This window comes from Scophthalmus maximus, chromosome 18 (genome assembly GCF_022379125.1).
Source record: "Scophthalmus maximus strain ysfricsl-2021 chromosome 18, ASM2237912v1, whole genome shotgun sequence".
Taxonomy (NCBI): Eukaryota; Metazoa; Chordata; class Actinopteri; order Pleuronectiformes; family Scophthalmidae; genus Scophthalmus; species Scophthalmus maximus.
The window spans coordinates 10,502,842-10,515,554 of record NC_061532.1 but is presented as its reverse complement, the minus strand read 5'-3'; the positions used below and the strand labels follow the sequence as shown (position 1 = coordinate 10,515,554).

General features: G+C 44.4%; 2 protein-coding genes across 5 annotated transcripts in view; both read right to left on the bottom strand.

Annotated features, from left to right (window-relative positions):
• Positions 1-1,499: 1,499 nt before the first annotated feature.
• tdh (L-threonine dehydrogenase) lies at positions 1,500-7,828 on the bottom strand. 2 transcript variants are annotated; one of them, XM_035616836.2, is made up of 9 exons: positions 7,675-7,828; positions 5,381-5,575; positions 5,029-5,071; positions 4,837-4,907; positions 3,954-4,103; positions 3,663-3,835; positions 3,456-3,546; positions 2,890-3,159; positions 1,500-2,571 (listed from the first exon to the last, which is right to left on the bottom strand). In XM_035616836.2, exons 2-9 carry the CDS (start codon positions 5,565-5,567, stop codon positions 2,432-2,434), a joined length of 1,125 nt encoding a protein of 374 aa, XP_035472729.2. In that variant the 5' UTR covers positions 5,568-5,575; positions 7,675-7,828; the 3' UTR covers positions 1,500-2,431. The 2 variants fall into 2 exon arrangements, with proteins under 2 accessions (XP_035472729.2, XP_047184373.1); XM_047328417.1 differs by lacking the exon at positions 7,675-7,828 and adding an exon at positions 6,354-6,498.
• Positions 7,829-10,484: 2,656 nt separating this feature from the next.
• Positions 10,485-12,713, bottom strand: part of mtmr9 (myotubularin related protein 9) — a 59,625-nt gene continuing 57,396 nt past the window's right edge. For all 3 annotated transcript variants that reach the window (XM_035616827.2, XM_035616829.2, XM_035616828.2), the window contains exon 11: positions 10,485-12,713. In XM_035616827.2, coding sequence (XP_035472720.2) covers positions 12,550-12,713 — 164 coding nt within the window. In that variant the 3' untranslated portion in view covers positions 10,485-12,549.

Sequence of the window (12,713 nt, the reverse complement as noted above, 5' to 3'; positions counted from 1 at the left end):
TCTCACCTCGTCTAACTCTGAATTTAGCTGAGTGAGGTGAAACTCTCGGTGCAGCCGAGCAGGAGCCCGTCTGCCCCCCTCCGTGCTCCTTCTCCCTGCAGCACGACTGCGCCACGAAAACCAGGCAAGGTCACCTGGAGGAGCTGCAATTACTGACACAGAGAAATTGAAGAAAGGCTATGGGGGGGTTGCAGTGAAGGATGCTGCTGTCCTCAGGGTTACACTCTATGATCCCATTTGGTGAAGGAACTGCACAGCAGCTTCACTTTCGTGCATTTATTGATGTGCTGATGGGGTCACTTTACTCATCTACCCTGCTCTCACTCTGTTGGCGTCCGAGTAAACAATCTGCAATTCCATTCTCTACCTAGTGCATGTATGTAGCTACTGTATTTGCCTCGTTGCTAACTGAATCCTACATCCCTTAATGAAATCACACTGAGTAGCTGCATGATTTGGCACATCGGAGCGAGAGTGAACAAACCAAAAGCAGATCCGAAAGATTGGAGTCGGTCTTGCTGCAGCTGCTGCTCCTTTGTGACTCCTTTTACCATGAATGTCAAATATGAAGGAACGTTTACTTTTCGTGGCACTGTAACATCCGTTCATTCCTCTTCGTACCTCCTCACAACATTTGGAGTCACACAAAACTGACATTTCAGGTTCAGGAGTCGCAAGTTCCATCTCGCACGTCGCAAGTTCCTGCATAACTGCAAAGGTCAAAATGTTTGCTTCAAAACTTCAACCATAAATTACAAGATGGTGGATTTCATACCTGCACAGCAGATAGACAAGCACAGCTGGTCCGTGCTTGTGTTTTCTCAAACCGCCACGCAGACACATCAAAACTCTTGGAACTTCTTTGTGTCATGTGATAACCCCCCGTCCCCCCCAAACTTTTGGATACAGAAAGATACATATTGAATAAATCACAGCTCCCAACAGCTCAAGCTTACACACAAGGTGCTGCGTCAGTGCTTTTCTACTCGTACCATTTCTGCAATCACACAAAAGTATTAACTTGTTCATGAAATGCAAAAAAAAAATGCAAGCAGACGCTGTTACAGTAAAATATGAGGTGAACCTGTTCATCTCATTTTGAAGGATATTCGGCTAGTCATTGCATGTCAAGCTTCACGCCCCAGGGCGGACATTAAGATCACTGAATTAATGCGCCTATTCATCTGAGGGCTACACTGCCAGTTGCACTGCAAGTGAAATCTAATGCGGAACAGCTTGTGTAACCGACCTCCAGCTATGACATTATCAAATCAAACACTCTTTGGTGAGAACATTTTGTACTCAAATGTTTACCGAAGCAGCCTTCACTATCGCAATGTTAAAACTTCCAGTAACATGGTCTGCAAATTGGATTTGAGAAGAAAATTTCAATACAATTGTGAGAATCTCGTGTGGAAATGGCAAACGCATGTGGAAAAAGGTTTAGGGTTTATTTGTCGAAGCTTGTTGTGAAAGTAAAAGACGGAACTTGCTCAGACTTTCATAGAAACCAACATTTATTTTACAGAGAGTTGAAATACAGAAACCACAAAATGTGGCCAAACGTAAATGTGGCATACAGTGTCACATTTCCCTTTTGTGCCAAAATAAACCCTGGAGTTTTTGAAAAGGAAAAAAACAAAGTGGACAAACACTTAGAAAAAAAAAAAGTGAGTTAAGAAACACTCACTTAATGAAGCTCCCACAAATTAAACGCCAACAGACAGAATAAATAATATTAAAGTGGAATAAACAGAAGAACAATTCCTAAGAATTATCACTCCGCACAGCTCGAAACACAGATGCACTTTAGCAGAAATTGCCCCCACGGGCTCATTTGTCAGTAATTTTAAGAGAGATTCATCTAAAGTGCAAAGGACAACTTTTGTAGTTGAACAGCCCTCAATCCGAAGTTGCTTTTTAGCCCCCGCCACATTTGAATTTTGTCAATCCATGGAAATCTAGCAGACGTACAACCCTCACCGGTTTGGATTTCTAAAAGAGCCTGGAGGGAGATAAATGCACATTTCAACATTTCCTGTTTATCTAGACGTTGTTTGTTTTTTTTTTACCCAGAGAACACCGCAAAAGATTTTGCAGTTCATTATCATGCAAAGTCATCTTTTATCCATACAAGCTCATATTGGATACGTCTGAATAACCTTCCACTGACAGACTGCTCTTCGCCTAATTCTCCAGAGCAGAAAAAGGGGAAGGAGAGCAAAGCAGGGGTAGAAGGACAGGAGCAGGGGGGGGGGATCGTCTTGCCTGCGCCGACTGGAGACACGTGGCCTTGTGCCAGGCAAGCAGAGCCCTTCTGATGTTACTGAGAGAAGTGAGAGAACGACTATGTACAGGCAATGTTCCTCTATTCTCTTTGGTCAGTCTATACTTTTTTACGCTCAAAACAATACGCGGGCTGATGCTGCGCTCAGTTAGCACGAGCCATGCGCGTTTCTGCACCAAAGTAGTTCAGCATCGTCTGGACGAGCTCTGGAAGGTCGTAGTCGTGTTTCCAGCCCCAGTCTTTCCGTGCGTTGGAGTCGTCGAAGTTCATTGGCCAGCTGTCGGCTGTAAAAAGGACAGAGAGGGAAGACGATTTGATTTTAACGTCATCGGGCAACAGTTTCTGACAACGACAAAAAGGGCTTCTTCCTTGAACTTAGGTCAACAATGTTTATACGACGTTTAGCACCGAGCTACGCGTTTGCATTCGTCAACGGCCTCTTTACCTCCAGGTTTCTGGTTTAACCAGTAACTTAATGCAACTTTAAAACATGTTAAACCAGATGTGTCAAGACAATGTGAGGAAATGACAGTCAAACACTTGTGGGCCACAGTGGCTCATGTATACATAGTCTCGCTTTGGCAAATTGACAGGTGACTCACCGATCGCCTGTCTGACGTGGTCAATGTCATACGTGACCTCCAGCTCGGGCATCTGCTTCTGGAGCTCCTGGGACAGCTCCTCGGGGGTGAAGCTCATGGCGTTGATGTTGTACGTCCTCATGCTCAGCGTGTCGGTCGGTGCCTCCATCACCTCCAGGGTGGCCCGGAGGCAGTCGTCGATGTACATCATGGGGAGCCTCGTGTCGTTTTTCAAGTTGCACTCAAACTTGCCAGTTTTGATGGCGTCGTGGAAAATCTGGACGGCATAGTCTGGCCAGAGGGAGACAAACGTTATTGCACTAGTTCCGGTAATAAACTGTGCAACAGCGCAGATGTTCTTTTAAAATCTAAAATATTAAAAATATATATAGGAAATAAATAAAATTGTTCGGACAAGTGAAAATATGGAGGGGAGTGGATTGAATTATCAGCAGTCCTAAAAATACACGCAAGTGATGACAACTCCCGGTATCAAGTCAGTTGCATAACCAACTTGTGACATGACAGAAATAGACGTTCATTAAAACTGAGACCGTGTATAGGGGTCTGAAATTCCCCGCGCTCACCTGTTGTGCCCCCTCCAGGAGTGGAGTCAGCAGAGATGATTCCTGGGTAGCGGAGGCAACGGAAATCCAGGCCGTAGCGGTGGTGGTAGTACTGTCGCAGGACGCAAACAATCAGTCATTAAGGACTCTTGCCCATCTAAGATTTTAAAACCAAAACAACAATTTAATTGGGGAAAAAAATGATGTGGTTTTGATCCGAGGTCTCACCTCTCCCATCAGCTCAGCGTGGACTTTGGAGACACCATAGATGGTGCGAGGCCTCTGCACACAGAGATCTGGCGTAGGGTTACGAGGTGAAGTGGGACCAAAGGCACCAATGGTGCTGGGGACAAACAGACGCAAGCCGTGCTCCGCTGCGATGTCCAGGATGTTGTGAAGCCCTTAAAAAAAACCACAAAAAAAACCCCTTCAAGTTAGTCCACTCCGACCAAACCAGTAATTCAAGGTTCCTGAAACGACTCAACACTAGGAGATGAGAGACGTTTCAACGCCACTCACCAGTGATGTTCACAGAACGTGCCAGGGCCACGTTGGCCTCTCCCACGGCGCTGAGGAGAGCGCTGTAGTGAACCAGCCACGTGATGCGATTGTTCACCACAATTTCCCTCAGGTTCTTGTAGTCCAGGATGTCCGAGTAGATGAAGGGGCCTGACAGAAAGGAAGGAAGGTTTTGTTAACCAACTGCCTGAAGCTTCTTATATATTCATGCTTATTTAGAAGCAGAAATACAATATTTTAACAATCACAGGAATCTTCTCCATTACCATCCCCTCTGAGTGATTTCAACCGGCCCTTCTTCATTACAATCCATTTTTCCACTTACTCTTGATATATCAAGGCTGGTTTCCTTCATTTCTTTTTCCTAAAAGATCCCGTTTACAGTTGGAGCCTACCTAAGGCTTCATTTATTGCATCTTTTTGACAGCTAATTACTGCTGCCACTGGCAGAACCAAGTCACCCCGTGTCACATTGATTTTAGGTCATTTTACAACATCATTCGTCAGGAAAATGTGACGGCCTCTGCAGCAGAAATAATGAAAATCAATATGGACGGGTGAGGCTTGTGCACCATATTTCCTTATCTGGTCGTTTCAGGCAGAGACAACCCCCCCCCAACAAAACAAACTGTGACACATTCATGAACACCTTTAATCAACTCTTCGAGGTTCCGCATTGCCAAACACATGAAGTGTTAAATATTAAGGAGGTAATTCATTTATGTGCCAGAGGAACTGCTTTGTGTCAAAACAATGGATTGTGATCAGACACGACCTTGAAATGTGACCGCACTTTGAACAAAAACTATCTTGTGCACATCTGAGGTGGGTTCACACAACTGTAAATACATTCTAATACATTACTGCATGTTGTTTTACTCACCGCTGTGGAAAACGCTGCTGGGCGGTTTCCTGATGTCAGACAGGATGACGTTGTTCTTTCCAAACCGCTTTCTGTGAAGCAGGGAATTATCAAATACAACTTTAAGACTGCATCAGAAACTGTTCTCACTGTAACAAATGTATATGACAGTCTGCAGTTAAAAAAAAAAAAAAATCACTTCTTTGTTTTTACCTCAACATTTTGGCGAGTCCCACCCCGAGCTGCCCGAGGCCCCCTGCGTAAGATGGAGAATGAGAGAGAAGCACTGAGTATCATCACACAATAAATCAGCAGCAGCGTATAGTCATCAGCGCTGGTTTCCACGGAGACTGAAATGAGTGAGCAGAAGTGGGCAATAAGAAAAAGAAAAAACAAGGTCACAGCACTCGACGCCTACACTTATTCTTAACTGGCATCCAGTTCGGTTTTCATTGCCAAGACCTGCGGCTCTCAAGCCCCTGTGGAGTTTCAAGTCCCTGGAACCCTGCATTCCAGCTAATGTCTACCTATGCCCCCCCCATAAAAAACAGATGCCGCTGCCTACCTGTAATGAGCACCTTGGGATGGTCCGTTTCTGAGAAGGACACAGAGTGGAAGCTGGCATCGGACGTCACCTGCCGCGGCGAGAAGCTGATATTGCGCACGGCCACAGTCAGGGGCTGGCAGCCGCACGCAGGGGCGCTGAGCAGGGCCTGCCTGGCCACCTTGCTGAGGTTTCTGATGAGAGGCATGCTGCTACCTGCAGGGAGGGGGGGGGGGGAGAGATAGTGTTCAAGGTTTGGGATGACTTCAAGGCTGACAAAGTCCACAAGCCAAAGCAAAATCAAATTGTGACATCCCCCCTTTAAGAGCAGACCTCTTATTTAGTATGAAATGAGTCACATTGGTTAATGTCTGGATCAGCCATCGTCTGGCAGCCTCGTTTCAGCAGCGGTTTTTTTTAGCCAAAGCATGAAGTTCTGTGTGAAGAGAGTCGGGCTCCTCTCCAGACCTCAGGCGCCAACACACGCACGCCCGCGCGCACGATTCCACTTTTCAAACGTTTACCCCCCCCAAAATGTATCTGCCGTAAAATTGTTAAATTCGCGAGAGACAAATCAACAGAAGAGTAGACGAAGAAGAAAAAACATATACTACAACCATCAAGTAAAAAAGCCCAAAACAATACAAATACGTGTCAGCGGGGAAATAGGCGCGTGGGCTTCGGTTGGATGCTTTTGTCTCCAAAAAGGCGCAGCGCAGCGCTCCAGTGCCGCGCTGCGCCAAACTCCGTCTCCTCGGCCCGACGCAGGCTGCACACGGTTACAAAACGTTCTCGGGACATCGCTGTGGACCTACACCGTGTTCTTGTTCTGGGGTTTCTTTTGGAGACGCACAGGACCACAGCGCATATAGCAGCAGACTGAGAAGACCACGTTGACTGTGGATTTCAAGTTTGTTCTACAGCAGAAAAGCAGCTTTGCCCGCGTAGTTTCTTAAAGTTTTCACCACTGAGCTGAATTCAGGAGGGGACTTACCGATGTTGTTGGGATCTTCCAAAAAACAAAAAGAGGAAGGAGTAGAGCAACTTGCGTGTATTTATACCGACCCACCTTCTCCGAGAGCCAATCAGGAAGAGAGGGCGTACAGACCCCCAGCGGCAGACGGAACGTTTTTCTGATTAAGGAGATGACGGAGTTGTACTTCTTACAGATTCATTCTCACTTGGAGTTAGAAAAAAACAAAAAACAATTTCCAATAATATGGGCTTATTATAAAACATCCTTATTGAAATGGGATAATTGACGGAGTGGATGCTGATTCAGGAAGACGGAAACCGTGGATGTCTTAAGCAGAAGTATTTATTATAATATTGAGGAGACCTCCGGTTCGCTACACAGATCAACAGGTTCACAGTGTTCGGCGTCCCAAGATAGTCTGCCCCTTTGAGTGATGTCGTCATCTCCCCCGCGACTACGACACCTCGAGAGAGACTCGCGCTGCTCTCCGACGGTCTCGGCCTGCCGTGCACAAGATGACCCCGCTTGGTGCCTGAGGAGACCCGTCTTAAGAGTTTCTCAGGGAGGAAAGACGACCCTTATAACGTTGGAACGAAACCGTAGATGGCGCAAAGACGGTGCCACTCGACAAATGTTGTGCGTAAAAGCCGCGTGTCTTCTGGTTCCTCTGCCCTGGTCACAGCATGTTGCTGTGCACTGTTGTGCCAACACGGGCTAACGTAGGCCAGTTGAGTAGGGGGAGGGGGAAGGGGGCTCGGAGCCTCCCCCACGCCGCGACAACCCCCCACCCGCCTCTGCTGAGCCCGTGCGTCGTGCGGGAACCTTTTGAGAATCACTTGACATCCAAATGACAGGGTCGGTGATCTCCCAATTTAAGTTCTGCGTTTCGTCCACGTGGACCGGGACGGGGATGGCGGCAGTGCGCACGCGTCAGTGGATGACAACCTAAAAAATCATCAATGATCCGAGAACATCCGGCAGACAGAAAATAATGTATTTTTATAAGAGAGCCGGGTCTGTGATGAACGCTCGTTCACCAAGACAAATGAAACCAGGCCGGTTCGCCGGAGAGAAGCTGCTTTGGCACAGCACGGCACCGTGCAAGACTGTAACAGCCTAACTTCTAATTTAGGAGAATTCTTTTCTCTATATGACAAAAAAAATGTTAGGTATATTGAATTATAATGAAATCAAAGAAGCCAGTCAACAGAAGCAGCGCGTGTTCGCGGCAGCCCATAGACAAAAGACAGGCTTGTCAGATTCAAACATTCATTTCATTCCAGTTTCTAAACGTGAGCGGATTGATAAGAGGTATATGTGCCGGTATTCCTTTACTCACCCGTCGATCTGCAGGAGTGGAAGCAGTCAAAATCCTGAGCGTCTGACTTTGTTTCAACAATGAGCTGCGGGTCCCCTCCTCCGATCGGCGCCTGGGCCTTTGAGCGGATGTCGGTGTTATGTCGGGCCGGTATTGCATCAGCTGCATCTATATATCAGCGACCCTCTGTCCGGGCGGAAGCCGGCTCCCTCTGATTGGTGGAGCCTCGGAGGTGCGGTCCTGCCCCGCAGGCCACGCCCACAGCGCGTCCCGCAGCTCCGCGCCTGTGCGTCCGCTCAGCAACAGGCTGCGGAGCTCATCTTGTTTTAAGTTATATTGTATTCTATTATATGAGCTTGATGTTTATCCTTCCAATTACTTTCTTGATCAGTCCGTTAATCTAATGACAGCATAACATGCAGATCACACTTTCCCAGAACCCCAAATTACATTTGACAATGTACTGTTTTATTTAAAAAAAATTAAAAAATAGGGCTAAGAAAACCCAAATCACAATTGACAACCTCAAACCAGTAATATGTTTTTATTACATAAAAGGTTTGTTGTTTACGAAAAGTGCTGACAATACATTTTCTGTCGCTTGACTAATATTCATCTTCTAAGTTTCAGCTCTCATATATTACACTTTATATATATACTTATAGTAAGCCTGTATTGACTTAATATTTATATCTAAAAAAAATCTAAAATATGACTGAGACTCTTAAGTGTTGATGGTAAAGTAAACCCATCTAAATGTGATGTTGAAGCCACAATTCATTGCTCTAAATTTATTTCTTATATGGAGGTGAAGTTTAGTCTTGCCTGAATATAATTGTAACACATTATGACCTCTGCCAAATATATCTTTTAATTACATTTGAATTTCACCTTAACCCCACAGTTCTGCCATTTTCCTCCTAAACAACACAAACATTGGACGAAAACCACCTAACTCGGGCACTTTATGGCAAATAAGTATACTGTTAGTTTTGTTCCATCTGCTAAGAGGTGTTAGATGTTTAAACCGACTGAAACGTTCTGGCTGTTCACTCTATGTCCTAATTGCTGCTCTGTTAATCAAATATCTTGCGCATCATTTTAACCGCAAAAGATTGACATATTTGTTTTTGTTGGGAGTCGGCAACTTGGGAGTTTTCGAATCAGATATAAAGTTCACTGGGTTTGAACATTTGGCAATTGTGTACAAAATAACAGCAGAGCTTCACGTCATCAAGCAGGACGTCAATGCCACGTAGGATTCCTTGAAGCAAATAAGCTCATGTGTTCATAGCGGGGACAAGGCCTGTACAAATACTGATTCACTGAAGTCAATGAATAATTTGAAGCAAAACAAAGGATGCTGCTGCGGCCTTGTAACCAAACACTTTCAAAAGAAGGGACTTGAAGCGGCCGGGGTGGTTCAGTGGACAGAGCAGGGACGTATACTTCCAGGGTCCAGGGTCCGAATCTGACCTGTGACGATTTCCTTCATGTCTTCCCCCCTCTCTCTCCCCTTCCTCACCTAGCTGTCCTGTCAAATTAAAGGTGGAAACCCCCCCCCCAAAAAAATCGTTTGAAAAAAAAAAAGAAGGGACTTGAAGGGAGTGGCGGAACTCTGGCAGCCTCTTTGATTTAAATGTTACGAAAAACCCATTCATATTTACCAGTGGCCTCGGCCAAAGTGTGATGTGAGCAGGTACACACCCGCCAGTTTGACTTTGAGGTTTGTTTGCGGCAGAGAGGGTAGGGGCAAATGGGTCGAGGAATGTCTTTGGAATGGAGCATGCAGAGGAGGGCTTGAGATGTGTGCTGGCGTGTGAGTGGTGGAGCGGAGCACACCCCCACGGCTGTCATCGCAGCAAAACGAAAAGGGCTCACTGGAAAACAAGTTACTCAGTAAACTGGCCAACTTTCAGTCAAATCAAAAGCAGGATGACTTTGAGGAACACTTGGATCGCGTCCCATTTCTGAGAAAGGAGAAGGTCGCCTCCACCCAAATGTGAGATAACGCCCAAGGGTCCCTTAGCATGTCAATCAACGAGGGTCACACAAATCCTTATTTTCAGAGTGTGCAAACGCAATGCCACATCAACGTGGAGAGATGAGTGATGGCTGAACGGCAGCACTGTAAACACTGTGGCCGTCAAATGCCTGCAAGAAGCAGCTGATCTGTGGCTATTTATAACTCAGTCTGATGATCACTTCGCCACGGCCATACATATTTTGTGAGGGGTCTGACGTGCTGTTTACTTTTTCTGAACAAGCCATACAGGGATAAGGAATGGGGAAACGTGAGTTGTATGCCACCCGCCACTATAGTGGAAAGCTGCTTCTTTGTCACTGGGCAGGGAGAGACATGTAACTAAAGATGTTATAGTGTTTGGGTGTTAGGAACCGTTATCAGTTTGGATATTTTGAAGCAGCAATAAGTTATTTGGCCAATCAGGGGGGCAACAAGGTGTGGGTGGGTGGTGTATGATGGGTCTACTTTTTTGCTGAAAACATCTACCTGTTGGTGAAGAAAACAAAGATGTTGGGACACCAAACTGTAAAAAATGACGGAACAAATTAACAAAAGTATGAGCAAATAGAGACTGAAATGCTGAGGGGAAGTGATGCCATGATCCACCTTTCATGTAAAAATATCAATAAGTGCAGCTTTTGAAAAGTTAGCACTGTGACTTTAAGAGATAAGCAAAGTTAATTTAGTAATGTATTCATAGTCTAGGGACATTTTAAGACACAAAAAAAAAGTAAACTAGTAATTTAAAGTTATACAAGTTTTGCTGACGGAACATAACCTCATTGGATAATCACAAAACCAGATGTCTTTTTTGCTGTAATTTTTAATGGCTTGAAAACATTAAACATAAAAAAGTTGATCAAATAAACAATCTATAAATTTTACAGAAACAAAAACTTGGTTTTTTTTATATTCGGATTTCACAGTAAGGCATTGCACAAATTTGATAAGCAAAACAACAACAACAGACAAACAACAGTGCTGATAATCCTTTAGAGTTTTGTTGATTATTTTTGACCAAGCAATACAAGAAATTAATTTATAATCATTAATCAACACCACACTTTGGTGAAAACCATTGTTCAGGTGTGTTTTTGGTAAATGTATATAGTGCAGGCAAGAAACATACATGTAAACATTCCCTTTCCAAAGCAGTTGTATGTAGTGGCTGGAATCTGTTCTGTTTAGTGTGAATATTACATAATTATTGAAGCAAAACAGATGAAATATATAAAGATGGCATGGGAATAAGCAGATGAATATACATTTCCCTACTGGCAAAGACAAATGATGAACGCTGGATCCAATTTTACCGCAAGTTCACCTCTTTTTCTCTCCTCGCAGTCACAGTTTAGCACCATAAGCTTTAGGCCAATCGAAGTGCCAGGAGAATTTAGGTCGAGTCATATATGTCTCAAATGACTTCAGGGCCACCGGGTTGACACAGATGTGAACTTTCCCACTACACACTGTCTTTTTTCCTCAGATTTCAAGTAAACAAGTAACAAATTGGAGTTTACATTGGTTGGATGTATTGGCATGTTTTGACATTTAATATGAACATATTTACTTTTGTCTATTATGGCAGTAAAAAAAAAGACATTTCCCAGCAAAGTGACATTGTTTCATGAGGTTTTGTTAAATAAATCTTACTTGTACTTAATTTGTGTAAAGACATGATACTAACTGGAATGTCAAATAATGATCGGACCAACGTTCAACCATCAGGATATTTTACATTCAAACAAGCCTCCCCTCTGGTTGTACGGTACAGGTACAGTAGTAGCTGACCCTTCCTACGCTCATTACATCATCGAGCATCGGCAAAGCCACATGCTGCCTTATAGCACCCTATATGTTGCCATAGTTACTCTGCAGCGTTTCAGTGTCATATACATTCAGCAGGATGGTTGGTGAAAATATGTAGCCTGAAAGTCTTTAAGTGAAAACTGTCACCCAAATGCCCCAGTATCTCCTACCTCAACAATATGAATGCACAAGCATGTAGTTTGGGCAGGAAAGGGGCGTCGCTCACTCAATGTTAAGATGTGTGAGTGTGTAAACGAAGGTCAGTAAGTTTGAGGAGTAACTTGCTTAGCAACTGTGAAATCAGCTGACCGGCCAAAGCAGTATTTAAAGAACACAACGCTGTTTTCTACACATCTGTCGTGCCTACAAACTGATACCCAAGGCCTGTGAGACAGTTTGGCTTTTAGCAGTGACCTGAGAAATAACTGCTTGTGTTCATTTTATCCCCCCTTTCTCACTCATCAAGTCATGTTTGTGAAGAATTACTGCATTCATGCAAAATCAATGACGCTTTGAGTTTGAGCTTAAAGGAGGCCAATATAGGGCCAATTACATTTCCTTACCTCCGCCGAGGAGGTCATGCGTTCAGTTTGTTTGTTTATCCGTGAGAGGGATTGCTCAAAAAGTTACAGATTAAAAATAATAATAATCAAAGATTGGACTCTGCAATGGTAACAGGTGATTGAATTGGAGCAGAATATCTTATATCCTTTGATGGATTCTTCACCATTGCCAAACATTTTGAGCCATATCTTCACAAACACATAACATTTAAAAAAACAACAATTGGATTGGAACAGATTGGAAATGGTAATGCAAGATTTGGGTGAAACTGCATATGTGTAGGTGAAGGTTTTGCTCAGCCTTGGCGGAGGTCTGCGCTCTCTGAGTGCTCTTGCTTTTCACGTGAACAGGGAACAAAAATTGGCAAATGAAGCCTAAGACCGCGCTGACACTGACCTGTATTTACATCTAGTTATTTTTCCACATTTTCTACCACGCTCTCTCTCACTCACTCTTTCTCTCTCTCTCTCTCTCTCTCTCTCACACAAACACACTCTCTATGGTGTTTGAAGCAGGGGGTCCTCAGTTTCCAGCTGGGCTAGCTGCCTGCGCAGGCTGTTTACTTTGTTCTGTAGCTCCTTGTTGTATTCAATAATATGCACCATTTCCTCATAGGCTTCATCCAAACACTTGGAAGAGCGGTTCCAGCGGAGGAACACTC

What these genes read in the sequence shown, in the direction of transcription:
- tdh (XM_035616836.2), bottom strand. Translation starts at nt 5,567, where the DNA reads ATGCCTCTCATCAGAAACCTCAGCAAGGTGGCCAGGCAGGCCCTGCTC. An exon ending in TCCCAAGGTGCTCATTACAG is followed by an intron (nt 5,072 to 5,380) that starts GTAGGCAGCGGC and finishes CATCTTACGCAG; the next exon opens with GGGGCCTCGGGCAGCTCGGG. An exon ending in ACGTTCTGTGAACATCACTG is followed by an intron (nt 3,836 to 3,953) that starts GTGAGTGGCGTT and finishes GTTTTTTTTAAG; the next exon opens with GGCTTCACAACATCCTGGAC.